We start from the raw sequence: 26167 nt of genomic DNA, 5'->3' as shown, positions 1-26167 counted from the left end.
TTGCTGCATTGCAATGGCTTGTGAAGTTCTTTACAGCATAGTACAGAATCATGAGCGGCCTCTACCGAATGAGATGAGTGCATGAATGACCCAGACACTGTCCATCAGGACATCAATGCAATGGCAATTCAAAGATGTGGGAAATGTAAAGAAACTTTTATGTATTGCAACATTGACATTTACTTGGCAAAATGATTTTCTTTTTTAAAAGTTGAGCAAAAACATTCTTAACATTGTGCAATTCTGTGCATACCGCCTGTGTCAATTCACGCTGTGTATCACTTTATGTCTTTTGCAAGATGTCGTGACGCTATTGCTCTCCTCACTCGGCCCCCAGTTTTGCTTCTTCTTTAGTTTGTGACTTCTGCAGAGAGACTAGTGAAAACAATGTTTATACGATTCTCCACTGCAATGAATGTTAATTTGAGGTATTAGTTGCTGAAGTTTTGTTTCCTCTGTCCTTCCATGGTTTGTATTAAAGAAATCATTCAGAAGCATGGCTAAAATTAAATAGTAATTAGACCATGAATATTCCAAAACGTGTTTGGGAGCACGGAATCACAAGCTTCCATTTTACATTCCAATATGAATCATGAGCCAATGTGCCGCAGTAAAATGAATCAATGTTTTGCTTGATGTTTGAACCTTTACCACCTCATTTTGCTTGCTTCAATGTTTTTAATGCTAGCATGAGTGTGACTTGCATCCAGGTTGTGCAATCGTATAATCTCTTACATCAACTGAAGTGGCGCAATTTTTCCTTTTAAATGCGCCTTACAGAAAGATTTTCTGTATCTTCTCTTAGAGCTGCCACCAAAGAACTTCAACATCCTCACTGCAGGCAGGAAGTAAGGTAAGTCTGGGACAAAAGAACAAGCAAGAGCTGCAACTTCGCTTACCAAGAGGTAGCATAGAGGTGGGAGGCAGCATGGCCCCCCTAGTCGCTAAGGTGTTGAATAATGAAGCAGAAGATGGGAGGTTCAAACTCCAGCAGTGAGAACTTGTGAATCTAAGACACACAGTATTCTCACTTAAGGAATATGGAAACAGTTATACTGTGCATTTATGATTTGTGCATTGTTCTGGACAAAAGAGTTAATATAGTTATCTTCTCCTTTACTAACACATTAAATTCTGAGACCTACTTAATCCAACTGAGGATTGTGCCTATTTTAACATCTCTGGATTAATAATAATAATAATAATAATAATAATAATAATACATTTTATTTATATAGCACCTTTCCCATGCTCAAGGCACTTAACACAGAAAAAGATCAGAAATAGATCTAGCAAGGATAGAGGGACAGATATTTTAAGGTTTCTGAAAGAAATTCAACACTTACAGGTAAGAGGAACAGAGAGTCTCAGATCACAGCTATAAGTGTTGTCGGCAGTTACGCCAGATGTGCAGATCAAGTCCAATATAAAACCATTAGGGCGAGTAGGAAAATCAAAACAGTCCAGTAAGGATAGGAATTAATTCCTTAGTTTACAATATGGATGTTGAAACCGCCAAGAAAAATGACTATCTGAGAAAGGGAACTTAACTGGGTTAATAATTCAGTCAGATCAGATAAAAAAGATGAATTATATTTTGGAGGACGATAGAGAAAAATGAGTAGGATAGGACCATATTTCGTTATTAGTTTAAGAGTCGGACACTTGAAAGACAATGGACAGTCAATTGGGATTCTTTTGATGCTTAGCTCAGATCTAGCAATTACTGCGACCCCTCCACCTTGTCTTCAGCTGCAGGTCTCTGTGAAATAAATGTAAAAGTAAATGGTGTTGCCTCTGAGAGAGACATAAAGTCGTTTGGTTTTTGCCAGGTTTCTTTTAGGCATATCATATCAAGGTTGGAGTCTGTAAAGAATTCTGATAGCCCCAATGCTTTGCCATTAAGAGATCTTGAGTTAAACAATGTAGTATTAGCCGACGAGGCTTAATTGTGCACAGATCATTAGCCGGAGTTTATTTTAGCATATTGAAAATTTGGCACACTGACACTCCTATCTTCCTGAAGCCATGAATGGGATGGCATATTCTGGAGCAAATGCTACTGGTAAACTTTTCATTTGCAGGCTTTGCAGATGTAAATATTCTGGTTGCCGCATAATGACAGTGTCTTTTAGGACATTCCAGTCTGACAATTTCCTCTGGACAATTTGAAGGAGTTTGTTACAAGAGTATTTGAGCAATACATATCTGACAGTAGCAGAGAAGCTGCACAGTAGAGAGGAGAAGGTGAGACGAGTAGGGTGGGTGATAGCAAAGCAGCAAAAAATCTATATTAGAAGAAGCAAAGTAGGAGATATTACAAGATGCACATGAAGATAACTACCAGAATTCGAAGGTTCCAACATACAACCACATATATTTGTAATACAGGTGTGATAGCCCCAGAGCTGTAGCCAGATCATTGCTCAGTCGTTCCCAGCTGAAGCATGTATGGAAGGAATTGACAGCAATCCGGCATATTCATTATAATCAAGGAGACAAATCATGTCCAGCTCCTAGATCTCCATGAGACAAAGAAAAAAAAAAAATTCATAAATCAGGCAGGAGTGGGCAATCAACACAAAGTCTCATCCAGTGAACCAGTGGAGTCACAGCAACGTGCCTGTGCCAGTGTCCTCTCCAATATCACAGTGGAATCAGCCTTGAATGAGGTGTTATACTGATTCAAGTTGATGCTTTTATTAAAAGAAAATAATAAATTCATGTAAATATAGTAATAAATAACTCATAAAAAGATTTCCCAGATGTTGCTTACCTCTTACTATAAAAAAAACAATCATAAAGCTGAGGGAAAAAAGTAGGCTAAGGACTAACCTTTATAGATATTGTCAAATGTATGCCGGAGTCAGGAGCTTATCCTGGAAGGAGTCAATGTCCTTGCAAGGCAAACTTTTTTTATTTAAAGAAAAATACAATTTCTGTAAATGAAGAATTAAGATTTTCAAGCAATCAAGGGCTTACAAAAAAAATGCTAGGATGCAACTGGCAACTCGATCATCTGGTCAGACTTGACACAATATGTCATACCATCAATAAATATTTATTGATTGCAGAGCCTTCAAGATGTTAAGATGCAAAGACAAGAAAAAAAGTTGACAAACAAGTGTCACAATGTACAATGTGCGAGTTTGAGTTCAGGGTGCTCTCTGTTGATGGGTACACAGTTGGCTTAAACAGAAGAAGCATAGGGTTATGGCAAGAGGAGCTTAACTTGAATTGGGGGATGTTAAGAGCGGTGTTCGGCAGGAGTCAGTGCTTTATCGTTAATAAACATAAATAATCAATATAAGAATATAATCAAAAAGTTGGTTAAGTCTGAAGATAAACCAAACTGTGGTAGATAGCAGGGAAGACAATGCTGAATCATTAGGGTATGAGGATGAGGAAAGAGCAGGACATTTTAGGGAGGAGTAGAACTTTTCTTGTAGCATTTGAAAGTGTGAGTTAACTTTTATAAAGACACTTTCTTCCTTTTCTATGCTAAAACATAGCAAACCTATGCAAAATGTGACTTTTGTGGCTTTTTTTGTATTTTGATAATATCTGGAGGCATATTTTAGTGATTAGTTTAAGTAGAACGTTCCAAAGGCTCTGTTTCACTACAGTTTCAGAGTTATACGAGCAAGCGTCACTATAGCCTTCCTGCTTTGGATGTCGCAAGTGTAAACTACTTTTATGAGTTTCAAAGGTCAAAGCCAGCTCCTCACAGACAGGAAAACTTAGTTTAATGAGCCCACTAATAAAAGGGGACAGACAAAGTTTAGGGACAGAACCACACCACATCTTAGATTAGTTTTATAAGGCCAGTTGGTGTACCTACAAAAGGCAATCTACAGCAAACAAAGCCAGTCCAAATACCAAATTAAAAAATTACACAAAATCAAAGTCACAAACCAGAAATTAGGAAATTCAAAAAAGTACTGAAAAAGCAGGCTCTCCAACAACATTCAGTGCTGATATAGAGGACCTCATCCTCTGCTTGGAATAAAAAGGCACAGGGCAGTCCTCCAGTTGAACATCATGGTGATCTTGCCAACTGAAACTCTATATCAAGGATCTAAACACATTAACACAACAGTGAAAATAGATAGATAGATAGATAGATAGATAGATAGATAGATAGATAGATAGATAGATAGATAGATAGATAGATAGATAGATAGATAGATAGATAGATAGATAGATAGATAGTCACCAACACTACTTAACCAAGTGTCCACAATTTGGGGGGATGCTCTGAATGCTAAAACTCTTGAGTTCTCAGTGCACTTGTCAACTGTGCTTTTCTCAGCTTACCACTGCATTTAGAGTTTCAACACTGCACATCACTCTTTGTCTTATGTAGTCACTATTAATGATGACATTTTCTATGCGTCCTGCTCTATAAATGTAGGGCCATTTGGCAGACTTGACTCTAATAGCTCCTCACCTTAACTTTTCCATCAGGGTTATTTTTGATTTAACACCATAGGTTTTCCAAATATGTCAGTCAGTCAGTCATTCTCCAACCCTCTATACAGTATCTTAACACAGGGTCACGGGGGTCTGCTGGAGCAAATCCCAGCTAGCACAAGGCGCAAGGCAGGAACAAATCCCCTGGCAGGGCACCAACCCACCGCAGGACACACACTAGGGACAATTTAGGACCACCAATGCACCTAACCTGCATGTCTTTGGACTATGGGAGGATACCCATGCAGACACGGGGAGAACATGAAAACTCCACACAGGGAGGACCTGGGAAGCGAACCCGGGTCTCCTTACTGTGAGGCAGCAGTGCTACTCACTGTGCCTCCATGCCCCCCTTTTCCAAATATGTTTTTCTCCTAATGATATTTGCCATGTAAAATCTGTTATGTTTGCTTCCGGGGTCTTCCTGATGTCTACCACTGGTGTGGTTTCCTGTGTGTTTATTACTAATAACTGTCTTACACCTACTGCTGTAGTGGGCTTTTGCCCTTTCAAGACTCTTTCTGATTAAGTGACATTGAAGATCGCTGGCAGACTTACTTTTCAATTGTCATATCCTATAGTGTATTGTGCAATGGTTAACCCTGTAAAGCCACCTTATGATTACATACAGGAGGAGTGACACTGTAATAAAATTAAGGTTGAAAGTTCCTAACAGCTCTTTTGGTTACTTTGGTCACTACTGGCCTGGGACTTTCCTTTGGAAAAATGTCTAATAAATGTCATAGTTACATAGAATAAGCACAGGAATGAATGAACTGATCCAAAAGTCAATTAAACCTTCAACAAAAAAAAAAAAACAGGAGTTAAACTTGACTGCAAATGTAAAACATTTTAAATGCAGATAATGGAAATGTTAGCTACATACTTTATGATAGCTGTATGCTAATTTCCTGTCAACCAGTTAGACACCACCATATACTGTACATGCGCATATTTATATATCTTTATTTATTAACAGGAAAAACATTTAGAAAGAATGTACCTGTGCTCCATCGTCCTCCAGCTGCTGTCATTCCTAACTATTGTCCCTGCTTTGGTAAGTAACTGATGCTGATTACATCTTATTCACAGTGTAATAATAGGTTCTTTATTTTAAAATAAATATGTTAAAAGGAGTCTAGAGAGATAAAAATAAAATAACCACCTCCAAAAGGCATTTAATACAAATAAATATGCCCTCCACATCATTTCAACCCTTAGAAACAACACTGCCACACTCCATTCCCTATTATGTGTGAACTTACAACAACAACATTAAAGTGAAACTGCAAAAGAATATTATGCATAAAATCACAACTGACATTATTTCATGCATGTAGTGGGTTGGGGTATAATATCCCTGGCTATTAATTCAGATTGCATTACAACAAAATGATTTAATAAATCAAGTGGCTTGTGAAAATACTGAACCCCCTTGTGGTTTGTCCTGTCTTGTCGCATTACAGTCTGGAATTACAATTGATTTTCACATAGTCCAAAATGTTGAAGTGAAATGAAAATAAAATACCATATATACATATATATATATATATATATATATATATATATATATATATATATATATATATATATATATATATATATACTAATAAAAGGCAAAGCCCTCACTCACTGACTCATCACTAATTCTCCAACTTCCCGTGTGGGTGGAAGGCTGAAATTTGGCAGGTTCATTCCTTACAGCTTCCTTACAAAAGTTGGGCAGGTTTTATATCGAAATTCTACGCGTAATGGTCATAACTGGAAGCTGTTTTCTCCATTTACTGTAATGGAGATGAGCTTGAACCGTGGGGCGGAGTTTCGTGTGACATCATCACGCCTCCCACGTAATCACGCAGTACATAGAAAACCAGGAAGACCTCCAAAAAGCGCTGAAGAAAACATGCATTATATAATTGAGAAGGCAGCGAAACAATAAGAAGCGGCGAGTGACATATACAACCATATTCATGAGTTCTGCTACTTGAAACAAAGCACGATGTAAACCTACACTTTAAATTAAGTTCATAGACAGGCTGCCGCTGGCGTTTGTAATTTAGTGCCTGCCCATATAAGGCGTCCGTCAGCGGCAATCCAATAGCAAACTCCCACTAAATATTCACGGGTGAAGGACTGTGTTTATGGAGAGGAAGATGAGATGGTCAGGGTGGTGTTTGACACAAACTCAGCGAAACTGCGAGAGAAAGTTTTAAGTGCCAGGACTAAGGTAACATTAAATACAGCCATGGACATAGCACGAGATGGCACCAGCACAGCTGGGAACCTTCGATGCATGTACACCGAGTGGCTCACGTGAACTGACGCAGTGCACAGATAAAAGCAACAGTTCCAAAGAGAGCTGAACAAAACCGAATTACACAATTGAAAAGGCAGCAAAAATATGAAGCGCCTGATACATACAAGCATATTCATAAATCCAGCTACTGCGGAAACAAAGCACACGTTGGAAAAAGTCAATGTCCCGCTAAAGGAAGACAGTGTAAAAAACCCGTGCATGCAGTGTGTCAGGTCTCAGATAAAGAAGAAGACGAGCTGTTTATTGATGCAGTAAGAAACGAATCGATGAAAGAAACCTGTCATCTTTACAACGATTGACAAACACGGAATGTAACTTGAACACAACACATCCTACAAATACGAACCTGATTGAAAGAAATAATGATAATCAAATCCTTGATGACAGCAACACTCAGTAACACTCACAAAACAAATACTGTATATTGACAGTCATGTTACGTTATTTTTAAAATGTTCCCTTTTCTTTTCTAGCTTTTTAACACACTACTTCTCGCTGCGATACGCTGGTATATATATATGTATATATATATTCCGATCTACATACTCGAATAATGGATACTTTATTCGCCATCAATGATTGTTTTGGTAAAGCCTTACTCAGTGTATTCATTAGATGAACGGTAAAAAGTAAGAGCGAGGGAGGATGACTTATTGAGGCATGCAGGCTGTAGTGCGTCAACTCTATCTGAATTGCGATCACATTTGAAAAATATATCTTTTCAAGTTCTATTTAGTCCATATGTGTCAAACTCAAGGGCCACGGGCCACATCCGGCCCGCAAGATCATTTTATATACTGTATTATTGTTATTAATGGCCCGGTATATGAAGCGCTGGTAACACAATAAACTACAGATCCCATAATGCAGCGCTTCAGCTGCCTTGCCGAACACTTACCGCGTTAATCAAGTCTAGCTTATGATGCTGCAAGTTATTGCGAAGCTAGCTCACACGATGCTGAAGAGAAAAGTTGATTCTGAAAATAGAGCCTTTAAAAACCGATGGGAGGCTGAGTATATGTTTACTGAACCCGTGTGTCTCATTTGTGGAGCTAATGTGGCTGTAATTACAGAATTTAATCTAAGACGGCACTATGAGACAAAACATCAGGGTAACCTGAATGCAATGCAGAAGATACAGAAAGCAGAATAATTAAATAAGAATCTGACACTTCAGCGGACGTTTTACCCGTGCACAATCACAAAGTGATTTCAAGTGAAGCTGCTTTTATGGGAGACACAAATGCACCAGTGCACCTTGCCCCACTTTCCCTGTTGCCAAGTAATGTTAAACCAAGTCGTCACTACGGTGTTCCCAAATCGCACTTTGCTGATAAACTGAGCGCACTGAGTTTGCACGGCGCTTTGGTGACTTTGAAGAACAAAAAGTCCGTCTACATGCGGCTGAACCTTGTGCATGTTTGGTAGCACATATCTGTGTGAGAAGCTCTTCTCAGTGATAAAGACTAACAAAACAGCACACAGGAGTCGCCTCACTGATGAGCACCTGCAATCCATCCTGAGAATCTCCACAACACAGAACCTCACACCAAACAGAAACGAACTTGTTGCCAAAAAAAGATGCCAGGCGTCCAGCTCTAAAATGACATATGAGCAAAGACAACTGAATGATTTGATTTGTTATTGCTGAAAGGAACACATTTTATTTATATTTCCAGGTTTTGTTATGCAGCATGTTCATATTTGAATTTGTATAATTTTGACAGGATATATTTTTATGGAGAGCAAAATCTTTTGGGATATTTAAAATCTAAGTTTATTTTTTATATAAAATTACATAAGAGTAAAGAAATTTGAATGTTTGTTCTTTTAACGTTTACTTTATTTCTAACTTGTATAATTTAGACAGGATATATTTTTATGGAGAGCAAAATATTATAAGTTGTTTAAGGTTTGAGTTGATTTATTCACGAATAATATTCCTGTCTGTTTTTCCATTCCTACCAAAGATATTTCTGTCGACTAAATAAAAATTCCTTCTATTTAAAATTTAAATAGAACTTGAACAAATCTGATAGTTCATAATATCCACGCAGACTTGCACGTAAGAGCGGGAGTTATCCGTTTTAACAAGCAGCATATTGCACTGATACGAAATAGCTGTGTGTGTATATATGTAGATATGTATGTATATGTTTATATATGTGTGTGTGTATGTATATATATATGTATGTATTTGTGTGTATATATGTGTGTGTATGTATGTATGTGTGTATGTATATGTATGTGTATATATGTAGATATATATATATATATGTGTTTATGTGTGTGTGTATATATATATATATATATATATATATATATATATATATATATATGACAGCAACACTCATCACTCACAACAGTGACAAAACAATTACATTGACAATCATGTTACGTTATTTTCAAAATGTTTCCTTTTCTTTTTCATTGCTTCTTTAACACACTACTTCTCCGCTGCGAAGCGCGGGTATTTTGCTAGTATACATATATATTGTGGGGAACCGCCCAGACACAGACATGGTAGACATGATGTTTTCACCACACATGTTTATTTTACATTTATCATTTACAACTAAAGTGAGCACAACCCAGTGCCACAGCACTAATCACCCCTTAAGTCCTGGCCTTTCTCACACTGCCTTTCTCTTCTGGCCGCCTCCACTCCTCTTCTCCAAGATTTTGTCCTTCTTCCACCAGACTACAGCCATCGAATGGAGGGAGGTGGCCCCATATATACACACCCGGATGTGTTTCAGGTGCTTCCCGACACTCTTCCGCCGACACTCCCCTGTGTGGCGGAAGTGCCGGCTGCGCACCTGGAAGCACTCCGGGTGTCCCCAGTCCTCTTCCCCAAAGCACTTCCCGGAAGTGATGAGGTCCAGGGCTCTCCAGGCATTGGGGTGCCCCCGGCGGTGACCATGGGCCCCTACAGGGTGGAGCTTCAAAGCTCTGTACCCATGGCCCCCAAAGGTACCAGAGCGGTCGCCCCCACATGGTCTGGGGAAGGCGCAAGCCCTCCTCCGGTCCTCCTGGGTGTCCTGGCCGGGCCGCCACCCCAGCCATCTCTGACTATATATATATATATATATATATGAGGGGGTACCTAAAAATAACCAGAACTGGAAAAAAAAATGTTTTAATAATTTTTACTTACTGAAGTTTAGTCTCCTTCAAAGTACTCTCCATTTGAATGAATGCACTTCTCCCAGTGGTTTTCCTACTGGTGGAAACATTTTTGGAATTGCTGAAGAGGATTGTTGTCCAATGCCTGCAGCGATATTTCTTTGACTTCCTCCATGGTACAAAAACACTTTGCGGTGTTCCTGTATACGTGTTGCAATTATTTTTGAAGTTTGTCCTATGTATATCGCTGAGCACACACTGCATGGAATGCTGTACACTGCGTTTCGTGTTTCTGCTGTCGATTTCTTGTTTTTAGCATTAAAGAGGACCGTGCGCAGATTGTTCGTGGGTTTGAGTGCTATTCTGACACCTGACTTGGCCAGGATGCGTGCAGCACCTTCAGACACATTGTGGTGATAAGGGAGTGAGTGCCAGGTTGGGTGGGGGTTATGATTCGAGTCAATTGTTTGTTGAGTTTTTTGGCGTCTTTTGTGTAGGCTTCGATTAATGAATGTTTTCCTGCATTCCATGCAGTTCGTGCTCAGCGGTATACATAGGACAAACTTGAAAAATGAATCGCAACACGTATACAGGAACACCGCAACGCCGTCAGAAGAAAGGACGCACTTTCATTGATCTATAAGCATACTAAATCAACAGGACATACATTTAATTGGGACGATGTACAAGTAAAATTTAAAGCCAATAATAAAAGTGCTAGAGAGCTGGCTGAATCCTGGTTATGAAATGAGAACGCCATCAACAGACACTTGGACATAAATCCAGCATATACAAACTTAAGAAGAACTTATTCTTAATAAACAAGACTTTACTCCCAACAACCTCACCCCCCCACACGGACCTAGACCTGTAAGGTATTGCTATATATTGCCTTTGATTCTTGTAAGTCTAAGCATTATCCTCTGATGAAGACCCCTGGTAGGGGTTGAAAGCTCAGGAATAAAAACTACTTTATGATACGTGATTCATTTTCTCCCTTTGTGGATCTCCAACTGCTAATATGCAAACCGTATCACAGACCTTCTCTTCCATATATATATATATATATATATATATGTCATTTTTGGAAGGGATCTGTGCTTATGAAACAGGGTATTTGAACTTTGAAAAGGTTCTTAATATGTGAACAGCTTTTTAGTATATAGTATAGGCTGCCTACCAGGATATTAACAAATAAAAATTAAAAAAAACTGAACAAAGCCTTTGCAATTGTATACAGCAAAGGTCCTTTAAAATCAGGAACAAAAGTAGAAACTTAAAAGTTGTGTATTTCCTATGAAACCCCTAAATAAAATCTGGTCCAACCAATTAACTTCAGAAGTGACATAATTAGCTGATTAAGGTCCAACTGTGTGCAATCAAAGTGTCACATGATCTGTCCCATGATGCCTGTTCTGAAAGGCTCCTGACTCTGTAACACCACTAAGAAATCAACATGAAGACCAAGGAGCACTCCAAAAAGGTCAGAGACAAAGTTATAGAGAAGTATACTGTAGATCAGGGGTTATAAAAAAATATTTCAAACTTTGAATATCCCAGGGTGCACCATTAAATCCATTTCAGCAAAATGACAAGAATATGGCACCAATACAAACATGACAAGAGAAGGCTGCCCATCAAAACTCACAGACATAAATCTCAGATGCAACAAAGACACCAAGGATAACATTGAAGGAGCTGCAAAGATCCACAGTAGAGATGGGAGTATCTGTCCATGGGACCACTTTAAGCTGTCAGTATGAATTTATAGTTTAAAATAAAATTAGTCCTATTAAACTATTTTAACAAAGTACTAATTTCAAAACAAATGCTCTTTACAGCTGGTGGTACATTAATTAATCAAACAGTATAGTTTTAAGAGATGATTTATAACAAGAAGTTGGTGCCACTATGACCAGCAGATGAGCTCACAGAATAGACCTTGTGCTCAAACTTGAGCAAAGAACAACCTTAATTCAAAGCCACAAAAACAAAAATGCAGCCAGTCAACTAAATTATTGCTGGCTCTGAACACCTTGGTGATTGCTGCATGTGTAATGTAGACCTCAATCAATCAAATATTATATTACTCAAATGATATGTTAGTGAATCACACACAGGAGAGCTCACTGTCAACCCAGACAGCATACGCACGTATACAGCAGAAGAGACAATGTGGCGGGTCCTCACACCCACGCAGAATAATGAGAGACCAATGTGAAAACTTGTACTGTATGAGGCTCCATCGGTATTTGTTCAGTACAGCTTGGTCCAAGTCGTCCACAGCAATCAGACTTTACACGTGTAATTAAGTCTGACTGTTCTAGGCCCATTGCGAGTGCAATCCAAACTCCTATCTCTTATTAGCTGACAGTATGGAGAGTATTGGGGCATTGCGGAAATTTTTGGCATCGTCCAATGTCTACGATAGAAATTTTCAAAAATGATGAGCTCTTCTTTGTTATTGTCAATGATCCATGGAGACTTTAGACATATGCACAAGCTCCTGTCAATGGTAACATTGAGCTACAGCCAGCACCTTTTAACTAGATTGAATATGAAATGCAATCATACTTGCTAAAAGGTGGTCTTTCAATCAAATAAAGGCCTACTTAATTCTTTGTGAATCTACAAGTATTCATACATTATACAGAAGAGTGTTTTTGTCTTTTTAATTGGATGCAATCTAATTGGATGGATGATATTAGGTCTGTATCAGTCTCAAGATCAGCAGTAACAGAACGGCTCTTATGTCACAAGTAAAACTGGAACACAGCTCGGTCCGTGCTATACCTGTATGTCCTCAGATCCAGCTTTCCACAGTGAAGAAGAAAGCACTACCCCAGTCAGTACATTTTTGCTTATTTGGATGCTACTGTTGTCCAAAATGATAGTTATGTCCAAGGAAAGCCATGTTTATAAAGGTGACACTCTGAGGAGCTGGATTCTCATGCTGTTAGGGCCATTGGAAACGCCTCTCATAACAGCAGGCTCTAATTAGCAACTAGACACGGCTATTCTTCTGCAGCTCCTTAAATCTTGCTTCCCTCCCTGCATTCCCGATCGTCTTCCACTGTTGCATGTGGTTTCGCTCCACAATCATCTGAAGACCACTATCTTCTGGGAGGGCTTCAATTTATCCAATGCTCCAAAAATCTCCAACTACCTTCTAGAACCTTATAAGGTGTATCGTGAATATTATCAGGTTTTATGGGCCTCAGCTAAATGTACCTGTGTGACAGGTCGTTGTCAATCATGCAACCTTGCCCTGCCCATCTTCATGGTAATTTGATGGCTGCTACAGTATTTTGAAATGAAAGAAATATATAAACTTAAACATATTAGTTACTGGCCTGTGTGGTTCCTTATAGAACAATTTCTTAACAAAGAATCATGTCATTCTAGGAAGGGTTCTGTGCTTATGAAACTGGATATTTGAACTTTGAAAAGGTTCTTAATATTTGAACAGCTTTTTAGTGTATAGTATAGGCTGCCTACCAGGATATTAACAAACAAAAATAAAAAAAAATGAACAAAGCCTTTGCAATTGTATACAGCAAAGGTCCTTTAAAATCAGGAACCCAGTGGTATTTCACAAATCTGTTATCATCTCTTTATGGTTATTTATGCAGCCCATTATGGATTTAAGTAAATAAAGTTTCATTGTGGAACCTTCATATGGATGGAGCTTTTGGTGAACCACAAATGGTTCCCCTAAGGCACAATTCTAAAAAAACCACTATAGGAGTGTAGAGGAAAACATACAAGAAATCAAAGCAGCAAATGGTCTGATTGCACCTGTCGCACCAGGTAACGGAGTTGAAGGAGACACATAGGCAAGAGCTGCTGCAGACTTATTGCCAGGCAGGTTCATGTGAGGAGAAAAAAATGGCTTTAGGGAACCTGTTAGGTAAATTGTTGAAACGATTTTAAAGCCACTAGCTGAAGGGGAAGATATCCTTCGAAATACATAAAGGGTACATCATGGACTATACTTAAATTGATCCGTTATGGGGTTTTCGTAAAGTTTGGTGTCACTGGTGTGGTGATCTGAAAGACAGAGAGAGAGAAGGTGCCAGAGTTGGACTTTTCATTAAGAATATCAAGAAAACTCTGGAAGATTTATGGGATTAGTGCAAGAACCAACCAAGATACTAGATGGTTTTCCATAAAGTATTTATTTACTGTATTTTTATAACAACTGTTTTAATGCTAATTTGATTTCACAATTTATTAAACAAGAAGGACTTTTTTTAATGTGGGTTGTTGTTTGCTCAATACAGATTTTGTTTTTCTTAATTGGACCTCTGCAGTATGACATTTCAGTTTCACTGGTTTTCAGTTACGATATCAGACATCCGTATCTCGGGCCTAACCTTATAAGTTTGTCATAACTAACCGGGTTGCACTTTGCAGTCCTAGGATTTTTTCATTCCTTTTCTTTAGCTTTTTTGTCATAATAAGCCTGTCCCATGATGTGATATGTTTATGCTTTATTTTTTCAGTACTCCATCACATATGAAGACTCCTACGATGACGACTATGTGGGGTGCATGGGAAAAAGAGAAATACAAGTTAAGCAGGGATATCTATCCTGTGAGAAGAAACAGAACTCGATATTCAAATACGCATGGAATGCCGCTGAGACATACTGGAAAAACCGTGTCCCTCCTAAACTGGACAGGGACACGGCCATCGCTGTCACCGCCTACACCTCAAATTTTATGTATTCTCAGCTGAATGTGGCCGTGGAAGGTGGAGTAAACCAGGTGACAAACAGATACTTCAGGTCCATACATTTACTACTTACTAAAGCAATCCAGACTCTGCGGAATGGCAAGTGTATGACAACCTACCGAGGAATTAATGTCTACATCCCACTGAAAAGAGGAGAACTTTTTCGTTTTGGAAGGTTTGCCTCATCCTCTAAAAACCGTAACGTTGCTGAAGGTTTTGGCTCAAAAATTCTCTTCACGATCAAAACCTGCTTCGGGGCGGACATTACACAGTATTCTTTACATAAGGGAGAATCAGAAGTGCTGATTCCACCATATGAAGAGTTTAAAGTTACTAATGCTTACTTGAATCAAATCACCCTAATGTCAACAGGAAAGACCCGATCAAACAAGAGGTGCGAGTCGATGAGCCCCAGTTGCCCCTATCAGCAAAATTGGAACACAGCTGACACATCCAGTGGCTCAGGGTCTGAAGAATATTGGGATTCTGAGTACTACTACTGAAAAGTAAGATTTGCGGACCTCGTCTTATATTTATATATACCACAGGTTCATCAGATGTAGCTAGTCTCGATGAAGCCAGACCTATAATATATACATCTGCAGACATCCAGGAGTGAATTTTGCTTAAAACTGTGTAGAAACAATTAGACTGCTCGGTGAGTGTCACATTTCTAAACCAATACAATACCTAGTGAAGGCGGTGCTCACAATAGGAGCAGTGATTTTGAACTGCAAAGACCAGAAGTGTTCTCATTATCCTGGTCTGACAGAGAGTGAGCTTCTGCTTACCATTAACCATCTTCAGTTGAAGTCTCCTAAAAAGACCCTCTTAGACATTGTGACCACATTACTGCACCAGAGAGCCCCAAAAACACAGACCCAGCAATACACCACACGTAAACAGAATAAAATAAATTATTTTTTTCTTCTCCCAGGCATGTTCTCAATCCTTTTCCAATCACAAGCCACAATAATACAATAAATGATAAATCAAAACAATTCTTCTTCCTCCTCCATCTCCTTTGAGTTTCCCCCTCTGCCTCCCCGAGCCATGGTAGTGGGCTCCCTTTAGCGTGAACCCGAGAGTACTTCCGGTGACATGATTTTGCCTGTTGTAAGTACTCCGTGTTATACAACAAACTAAGGAGGTCCTCCCCCAGCAGATCCCTCTGTCGTCCCCCAGAGATCCCTACAGGGCTGTATTTCCAGACTCCAACTCCCATGCAGCCCTGCAGGTGTCCAGACTGGGACTCTATGTGAGAAGCACTTACACCTAGAATGATGGGGGATGAACTGCTCCCCTACTGGTTTCTGCAGTCTTTGGGCATCCCGATCAGGACAGGAATAATAGAGCGTAAGGGTAAGGAGTCCTCTTCCATCTTGGGCGGGATGCCTATCTGTCCTTTGGGGCACCTACAACATATAAACGTGTGTCACTTGTGCAGAAAGCATATTACACATTTTAAAAATAAACATAACCTGCTTAAAAAATAAAAATAACCTGATGCAAGAGAAAAAAAAACTTTGTTTAACATTAGATTATACACTAACATTTGAAGACATCAGTGGACTAATGGTAAACGTGAACGATAATGTTGTCACTGTTGCTATGTGTACGCTCTCTGTTGTTCAGCATTATGACAATAGTGTAAGAGTCGATGTAAGTTTGAAAGAATTGTCAGGTACATTCATGAAAATATGAACAGTAAAATATGCATTTAAAGTAAACAGTATATCACATTCCGTCAAAAGCCCCATGAAACCCAACAGACAGACGTCCAAGACACATGTATAAAAGCATTAAGAAGAATTTTTAATATTTCTCTTCAATAAAGTGCACAAAGCACAGCACACTCCACAATTCTCCAATACTCAATAATAATAATAACAATAACAACAATCAATAACCATACAACAATCCTCCACTCCTAGCAGCTTCGTCACTCAACCTCCTAACTCCAGCTCTCCTTGCTGGGTTTCCCATAGTCCTTTTTATAGTCCATGACCCGGAAGTACTCCTTCTCTTCAATGCCACATCCTCAGTTCTCAAATAGCCCGGAAGTACTACGGGCTTCTATCCTCGTGCCTCTGAAGTACTTCCAGGTCGTAGTAACAGTAGGAGTCCCTGGGTTCTTTGTGAGCTCCCCATGGTGGCACCAGGGCCATTCTTAGGTTTTTGAGGGCTCTAGGCATGAAGCGTAGGTAGGGGGCCCTGGAAGGGGGGTCCGCCCAGTGCCCTCCCACTGGAGCCCCACCCACCACTCTGTCACCTTGATTCTGCCTGTCGTCGTCACTGTTTACTCTTTGCTCACGCGTAACCATATTGATAATTCCACCACCAGAGAAAATTTGTACTTCTGAAATATATGGACCTGTAAGTTGTAGGCTATTTGGCAGTGGGGGCCCTAGGTGGTCGCCTAGTTTGCCTATGCCTAAGAACAGTCCTGGTGGCACCCATGGCACCCAACAGGGCTAAAGAAACAGAGTCCATGTCCCAGGATGCCCTGAGGGAATCCGGGGAACCATTGTCATCCAGGGGAGCTGCAACCTAGCGTCCCGGGGGAGGCAGTGTCCCGAAAAGGCTGCTCTTCTCCCTTCTTCCCATTCTGGGACGTCCATCACAGACCTTTATTAAGAGAGCTGATATCGAAGAGCCACGGGAGATGCAGATTTCAACATTCTAAACACCTGAATCAACAAAGCTGCCACCTGACAGCAGTAAAGCACAGATGAAGCTGCACAACATCCACCTCCTGACTGGACATCTAAATGAAAAACTAAAGGAAGTTAGCAGGGTTTTAACACATAACATTGTTGCTATGCCAAATAGTGGTGCAATAGTTAAAATGAAGCAGAAGGATACCATAGTGAATTGAAGCACTCAAAGGCATGTAGCTGTGGTGGTCTGCGTATGTGTGTGTGTCTGTCATTACAACGTACAAACTCATTATTAAGCTTCAGCTACCTTTTGCTACTGAGCTCCTGAAAAGATGATAGCAGTTTTAGCTTTTCAGTACCAAGTCTTTTATTCAGTTTCTTTTGCTCTCTCCCAGAAACCCCAGCAGTGGTTTAAAACACACGAACTGGACAAATTGGTGGCAGGTGTTTTAGGAAGTAGCCCTGTGAGTGTAGCCTTTGCAGCTCCGAATTTCACTGCTATTCACTACAAATTTTTGAATGGGTTGTCTCCAGACGTGTTTTCTTGTTGGAGAATCACGTTTGGACTTACAAGACCACAGCAGCTAAGATACAAAGCTACACACCTAATTGGCTTGAAATGCTGTAAAAATTGTGGGATTTCTATACACAGGCAGTTATGTGCCTTTCTAAACAATGTCCAATCAATTCATTTTACCACAGGTGGACTCTAATCACATTCTAGACACATCTCACGAAGAATAAAAGCAAACTGGAGGCACCTGACCACACTTTGGAGGGACACAGCAATGGGTCTAAATACTCATAGGAGAGATTTCAGTTTTCGATTTTTAATACATTTTGAAAACTTTCTGAAAACATTTTTTCTCTTTGTCATAGGGTTACAGAGTGTAAATTGATGGCCAAAAATGACACAGTTATATAAAAAAATCTTGGGACGAGACGAGACTCTTTCAGAAAGATGAGACAAGACATTTCCAGAGAGATAATTTCAAGTCCCACAAGACGAGACTTAGTGCCAAGAGATGAAGTGAAAACCTAACAGGTCCAAGTAGGTGCGGAAATAAAAGACAAACAGTAGAAGAAGAAAAGACAAAGAGTAGAAGACAAAGTAGACCATCGTTAATGAAAGTACTAAAATTCAAAAGTCTCAAAAAAATGATAGTAAAGATCACAGTAGCGCAAACAAACAGAAATTATTACTCAGTGAAATAACGGAACAGATCGAATATATAGACATAGGTGATATCCATCCATCCATTTTCCAACCCGCTGAATCCGAACACAGGGTCACGGGGGTCTGCTGGAGCCAATCCCAGCCAACACAGGGCACAAGGCAGGAACCAATCCTGGGCAGGATGCCACATAGGTGATATGACAGAAGTATTTAGATATTATTTGGCTTTAAACTTTTAGTTGGAGACTTGTAGATCGTCTAATTCATGTTGCCATCAGGCAAAAGTAGTGTTTCTTTCCAATGAAGAGGCGTATCTGCAAGTATTAAAAGATTTGTTGTTTGGTGAAAGTGAAATCCACATACACGAGTAGCAGAGACGCAAAGTGGCTGGCGTGTAGCGCAGGCCAGGGGGATGGCGAGCGAAGCCACCTAGTATCTACTTAAAATTAAATCTACAACTCAATAACATCTGCAGAAAGTGAAGAGGTCTGAACACTTTCTGAATCCACTGCATTTGCCAAACATCCTTAGATAAGATTAGAATGTACTGGCACCCAGTTCATGGATAGTTTCTGTCCAGAGCTTGATGTTGACTAGTTGGGTGTAGGGAGACACTACTGACCCTGAATTGCATTATGGGTTTGAGAATGCCATGTGTGTGGGTGCATGAGTTGTACCACAATGTCAATGAATTAACTAATGACTTCATCTTTATTCCATGTAAAGCCTTTCATGAGGCACATCACACTGTAGTTGTTAATGTATGTTGTAAAACAAAGTCATTCATCTATTCACATTTGAAGTACTTATTTCATGATTATTGACATTCCTTCAAAAAGCTGTAAATCACAGTTAACTTTTTAAACATTTCTTGACTTACTGGCTGAGCACCACCTCAATGAACGTTAGCATATATTGGAACTCAAGTGACCTCAGATAAATTCACTGAAATTCTCCAAAGTGACAAGTAAGACTTATGTAGTATTGCAGTGGTTCTCAACCTGTGGAGCGGGCCCCCCTAGGGGGGCGCGAAGATGTGAAAAAAAGAAAACAAGAATCAAAAATATGAAAAAAACATCTGTTGAAACCAAAACAAATTAACTTAAACTACATTCTGATACTAGAACAATAAATATAGAGTTAGATAAATGTCGATAAAAGTTAAGTAGGTATAATAAAATCTGCATCTACATTTAAAAAAAAAATGTTAGGGGGGAGCGCAATTAAAACTGTTCTGAAAACTCAGGTCACAAATACTTAACGGTTGAGAAACGCTGTAGTACTGTATACAAAGTAAAATGGAACGTGAAATGAAAATTAATTCTGTATCAAGAAAGCCAGTCACATTTTTGGAGCTGTTATACACAATCTTGAGTGGTTTCATGGAAAGTCAAAAAAAATTGTATAATGCTTTGAATAAAAGCGAGAAATTATTCTCTAATTGAGGTTGTCATGTAAAAGTCTGAACCATGTAGCTTTGATATGGCACCTTTGGTTGAAATTCTTTATCTATAATAATAAAAGGCAAAGCCCTCACTCACTCACTCACTCACTCACTCACTCATCACCAATTCTCCAACTTCCCATGTAGGTAGAAAGCTGAAATTTGGCAGGCTTATTCCTTACAGCTTACTTACAAAAGTTAAGCAGGTTTCATTTCGAAATTCTACACGTAACGGTCATAACGGTCGATAACGGTCGACAACGTCTGCCATGTTGAACTTTCTTATTTATGGCCCCATCTTCACAAAATTTGGTAGGCGGCTTCCCTGCGCTAACCGAAACCGATGTACTTACTTATTTCGATGGTATGGCGCCACTGTCGGCCGCCATATTGAACTTTCCAACGTCACCAATTTTCAAACTTCCCGTGTAGGTAGAAGGCTGACCCCATCTTCACGAAATTTGGTAGGTGGCTTCCTGCGCTAACCAAAACCGATGTACGTACTTATTTCGGTGATATGACGCCACTGTCGGCCGCCATATTGAATTTTCCAAACGTCACTAATTCTCCAACTTCCCGTGTAGGTAGAAGGCTGAAATTTGGCAGGCACATTCCTTACAGCTTGCTTACAAAAGTTAAGCAGGTTTCATTTCGAAATTCTACGCGTAACGGTCATAACGGTCAACAACGTCCGCCATATTGAACTTTCTTATTCATGGCCCCATCTTCACGAAATTTGGTAGGCGGCTTCCCTCCGCTAACTGAAACCAATGTACATACTTATTTTGGTGGTATGACGCCACTGTCAGCCGCCATATTGAACTTTCCAACGTCACTAATTCTCCAACTTCCCGTGTAGGTAGAAGGCTGAAATTTGGTACTTATTTCGGTGGTATGATGCCACTGTTGGCCGCCATATTGAACTTTTAACGGAAACTGATGTCCGTACTTATTTCGTTGGTATGACACCACTGTCGGCCACCATATTGAACTTTCCAACGTCACTAATTCTCCAACTTCCCGTGGAGGTAGAAGGCTGAAATTTGGCAGGCTCATTCCTTACAGCTTACTTACAAAAGTTAAGCAGGTTTCATTTCGAAATTCTATGCATAATGGTCATAACGGTCAACAACGTCCACCATGTTGAACTTTCTTATTTATGGCCCCATCTTCTCGAAATTTGGTAGGCGGCTTCCCTGCACTAACCAAAACCAATGTACGTACTTATTTCGGTGATATGACGCCACTGTCGGCCGCCATATTGAATTTTCCAAACGTCACTAATTCTCCAACTTCCCGTGTAGGTAGAAGGCTGAAATTTGGCAGGCACATTCCTTACAGCTTACTTACAAAAGTTAAGCAGGTTTCATTTCGAAATTCTATATATCGGTGATATGACGCCACTGTCGGCCGCCATATTGAACTTTTCAAAAGTCTTTGTTACTTATGGGCCCATCTTCAAGAAATTTGGTACACGGGTTCCCAACGCTAACTGAATCCTACTTACGTACATATATACGTTCATAGCCTGCACCTCGGTCACCGTGTGAGGTTACGTTGGGTCCCCCATCCCAATGCCTCCCACGTTGTTGGCTGCCTGCCTATATAAAACCATCCGTCGCTCCAGTCTCTACATTCCCTTCCTTGCTTTGCCACGGGATTCACGTCTCCCTACTGATAACTACAGCCTTTTTGTTTAATCCACGGCTTCTCCGCTGTTTTATTGTTTGTTTATTACAATTATAGTTATTGTATAGGTATTTTACACTTACTTTACATTGCTCAGGTACCCATTTCCTTTATCATTCCAACCCCCATTACCATGTCTATCGAGATGATCACTATCGATCAAAGAACTGTCACTTACCGAGTGGTTTCCATGCCCGGAGATACCACCTACCTTTTCCATTCTCTTTGTTACATATTGCACGGCCATATCAGGCTTACTCTTGATATCCGGAGGAACATTCTGTCTTATGTATTGAATGACTGGGACAGGTTCAAGGTGTGGACTGATGACAGTACAGGAGATAATTATACTACACAGGAGCACTAGAAGAGTGAAATGCTTAAGCCCTTCACCTATGGTTCTGCATGTGAGTTGATGGCTGCCACTGAACTGTTCGGTTGTTGCTTTCAAGTGTACCGAAATGGCCAAATATTTTACACCTTTCGACAACCGCCAATGCCTCTTAAACATCTTAGATTCACAGGTGACGATTTGAGTAGTGGACACTTTGATGTTTGTGAATGTTTAAACTCTCAAAAGCTGGATGTGATTTTATCGATGAAACTGGTTGTGTGCTTACAACGCTTGACAGATGCCAAATGTCACTTCAACACAACAAATCCTGCAAATACTGTCGTAATTGAAACAAACCATGAAACTCAAACCGATTATGACAGCAGCAATCCAAGCTGTGAGATTTGAGACAAGATTACTGTTCACATGGCCAACTGTACGTTGCATGCTCAAGAGTAAGCTCAGCACATAGCTTGGTCATATTACAACCGGAGGGCCGAACTGACAACATGGTATACAAAGAGATCCTTAACAAATAATTATTGGCATATTTTCCCTCAGTTTAAAAAGGTTTAATTTTCTGCTTAATAAAAATTTTAATGCAGTACTCCGCCGCTGCAAAGCACGGGTATTTTTGCTAGTTATTATATAAATGTGAAATGTTGGGGCACCAGTAGACCCCGTATAATTATAAAAGTGTTGAAAAGAAAAGCATTGTTGTAGAAGTGAGATTTTCAGTAAACTGGTTCAAGATGGTGGAGCTCCTGTTGATAAGGAGCTGACAGGAAAAGGTGGTTCCAGGCAGGAAGTGACATCAAGAGTGGTAAAGCTGTCAGTCTTTCAGCAAGTAGAGGGAAGGAAGAGATAAAGTGTTAGACAACAGCACCCTCTTGTGTTCTGGTGGGAAATTACCATTATTCAAGCCCCAAATGTAGATAGTGTCAGGGATGCCAGGGGCCATGACCCGGCCGGGACACCATGAGGGACCAGATGTGGGTCTGCGCCCACCCTGGATCACGTGGGGGTCACCTTCCTGGTTGCTTTGGGGGCCACAGGTTCAGGGCATGGAAGCCCCACCCCCTGTAGGGGCCCGTGGTCACCGCCAGGAGGCGCCCCAATGCCTTGGGGACCTGTTACCTCAGCACTTCCGCCACACCAGGAAGTGCTGGGGGGAAGAATTAGGAGGATACCCGGAGAGCTGCCGGGAGAACAGCTGGCACTTCCGCCACGCTGGGGCGTGGCCAATGGGGGAGTGTCCGAAACATCTGGAGCTCATCCAGGGCATGTATAAAAGGGGCCGTCTCCCTTCATTCGGGGCTAGAGTCGGGTGGAAGAGGACGAGGCAAGAGAGGAGAGTGGAGGCGGCCCGAGAAGAAGGCATTTGTGGCCAGGACTGTGTGTGTTGGGGTTTGTGCACTTTATTCTGGGTCTGAGTGACCAAAATAATTGTAAATATTTGTATATAATAAACGTGTGGTGATGACAAACAACATGTCTGCCTGTGTGTCCGGGCCACGTCCACAATAGATAGATATGGATATAGATCGATTTAAAAAAAATCAATTTGTCTAGAAAATGTTGTACAAGTGTTTACACTGTACCCTTCATTGTTTGCAGGTTCACCTCAAGAGACCACAATAAACTGATTGAAGGCTGACAAATCTGCCCTGCTATACTGCTTCATGTGCTCCACAACTTTCAGATTTTGCAAGAAAAAAATATGTTGCTATTGCCAGTTTTTAAATCAAATACTCTGTCTGCTAATGAAATGAATTTTAATAGCTTTTGTTAAAGAATTATAGCAAAATAAATAAATAAATACATGAAATTGGAATATTTATATACACAGTTGGAACTTGCTGTACATTTATCTATCTATCTGTCAAATTGTGCCATTCATCTATCTATCTTAAAGTACACCTTTAATCTAGCTATCTAGATTATTATATTTAGACAGATAATTTTATTTTTTAAATTAACTTTTCTTTTTTATGAAATACACAGAAAAATGATTTTTTAATATAACCTTGAAAACAATAAATAAATAAAAAATGAATAAGTATTACCAAAATACAGTGTTCATTTCTTTTCTTCAGTGCCAGTTCCTCTCCCCAGCCTCCGCCACAGAGGCTCCTCACTAGGGGGCACTCTAAGGTGTGAGATTTTCTGGTGCACTTTGCTGTTCCTCTTGTTTGATGGACTCAGAGCGCCATGTGGTGGAGATGAGCCACTGTATATATGGAGTCGACTGGGACTCAGTAACTGCTTGGCAATCCAGATAGGCAGGTATTTATCTACGTAAAGTAAGGGTCCTCAAGTTCACTCCTGAAGGGCTGCTGTGTCTTAAGGCTTTTGTTCCAACCCATTTTCTTAATTAGAAGCCAATTACTGCTACTGAAGCCATTATTGCTGAAGTAACATTTTTGTGCTTCATTTTGGATAACTCCCAACTCTTAATTGCTTCATTAATTCTTACACAATGGCATTCTTCTTTTTAATTGCTTAATGCTTTCCCAGTGAGCTTTCAATTAATAACGAAATACAAATGACAAAGGACACAGCATCTCACCATACAGCTTAGTGCTACACCCAAGTGTATGTATTCATAGTGAAGTATTTGTTTAAATGAAATATTATGGAAGAATATTTGCAAGATATTTGAAGGACTGAATTTTTACTAATCAGCTCCGGGCCACAAATCATTTGGATGAATTTATCAGAATAGAAAAAAAAATCTGACAGGGTGGAATGAGAGTACTACATAGATTTAAACAGCAAAGTCTGTTACTAGCAAGCGAGTTGGAACAGACACTTGAAACCACTGCCACCCTCCAGGACTGAACCTGAAGACAGGTCTTTTATAAAGTGTTATTACAAAGCACTTTATGCATACAATTCAGATATTTACAGGACTTGTGTCAATGTCACTCTACTCTTCCACGCCCACGAGTGGAGTTACAGGAAATGCTTGTTGGCCTGACACCGAGTTTACAAATATTAACATTTTTATCATTTGAGCCATATGGGAAAGTTTTAAATCAAAAGCAACCATCACAAACATTGTCTTTCTCAGCTATCTTTAAAGGACTAGTCTAGATTGCATATGCTAAATGTGATTAAGGAAACATAGTGTTTTATACTTTTGAAATTAATTGCATGCATTAATGGTTAAACTTTGACAGCTCTAATATATACGATGTTGGTAATATCATTTTTGAGCATAAGAGATTTTGCCTCCAGGACGGACCAACCTGACATCTCATCCTCTACAGCCTGAGAGAGAGAGAGAGGATGGAATGGAAGCAGTGTGAGACTTTTTATGGTGGCTGGAGTGCCAGTTCTGCCACCAACCCTCAGGTTTTTCCCTGCAGGTTGGAGGGCCAACATGCAGGGATGGGTGCAGATTAACATCATACCCAGGAAGGAGCAATTGCAGGTTAAGGGCCCAATGGAGCAGAGTCACTTTTGGCATTCGAACCGGCAACCTTCTGATTGCCAGTGCAGATCCCTAGCCTCAGAGTCACCACTCTGCATTTCGCCTTAGAGGAAAGTGAATATCCGTTTATTTTGTTTTCACAGTGATCTATATGATCAAAGAGTTTTGACTTTTTTCTCTTTTATTTAGGGTATTCCCTCAACCCTTCATTGTTTGTCCTTCATTTTTTCCATAGTGGAGGTCTAAGTCAAAGCAGGATTTACATTAGAGAAAATGAAAGAACTGTAATATCCCTTTCCCAGGCAGGCAAATAAATCTCGCAAGTGGCAGTAATTGTCCAAAAAAAACTAAGCAATGGCTTTATTTATTTTCTTCTGACTTCACAAGCCGAAAAACAACATAGTCAGGACAAACAACAAGCACTGAACTCAAAAACCATCCGACACCATGAGTTAAACACACTCTTCTTCTACCTGCACCTCCTATTTCAAAAGTCCCTTCTCCCCAGCACCCCAGAGGCTGCTTATTAAGAGTGGCAGTTGTGTCTCTGCCTGCTCCTCTTTTTTTAACTTTTAAGAACACACTGCCTCAGTGGCACTTTCTTTCCCAGATTGTTACAGAACTAATGGACTTTGCAAACGTAATTTAGAAGTGCAGGTGGCAGGGCAATAAACAAAGTTCACTGAAGTGGAGTCTTAAAGATTACGTTGCTCCCAGGGAGGAAAATCTACATATAGCCCATCACATATACAGTACTCTTGCCTTTGAGGCCCT

At 40.0% G+C, this 26167-nt stretch overlaps 1 protein-coding gene across 2 annotated transcripts; it reads left to right on the top strand.

Moving 5' to 3' along the window:
- The first annotated feature begins 782 nt into the window (after window positions 1–782).
- Window positions 783–23909, top strand: LOC120528039 (NAD(P)(+)--arginine ADP-ribosyltransferase 2-like). Of its 2 annotated transcripts, none has more exons than XM_039752007.1 (4): window positions 783–853; window positions 5453–5530; window positions 14422–14685; window positions 23575–23909. In XM_039752007.1, exons 2-4 carry the CDS (start codon window positions 5471–5473, stop codon window positions 23596–23598), a joined length of 348 nt encoding a protein of 115 aa, XP_039607941.1. In that variant the 5' UTR covers window positions 783–853; window positions 5453–5470; the 3' UTR covers window positions 23599–23909. The 2 variants fall into 2 exon arrangements, with proteins under 2 accessions (XP_039607941.1, XP_039607940.1); XM_039752006.1 differs by having other exon boundaries at window positions 14422–15159.
- The last annotated feature ends 2258 nt before the right edge of the window (window positions 23910–26167 follow it).

Source organism: Polypterus senegalus, chromosome 4 (genome assembly GCF_016835505.1).
Source record: "Polypterus senegalus isolate Bchr_013 chromosome 4, ASM1683550v1, whole genome shotgun sequence".
NCBI lineage: Eukaryota > Metazoa > Chordata > Cladistia > Polypteriformes > Polypteridae > Polypterus > Polypterus senegalus.
This window is presented reverse-complemented; position numbering and strand designations above follow the sequence as displayed.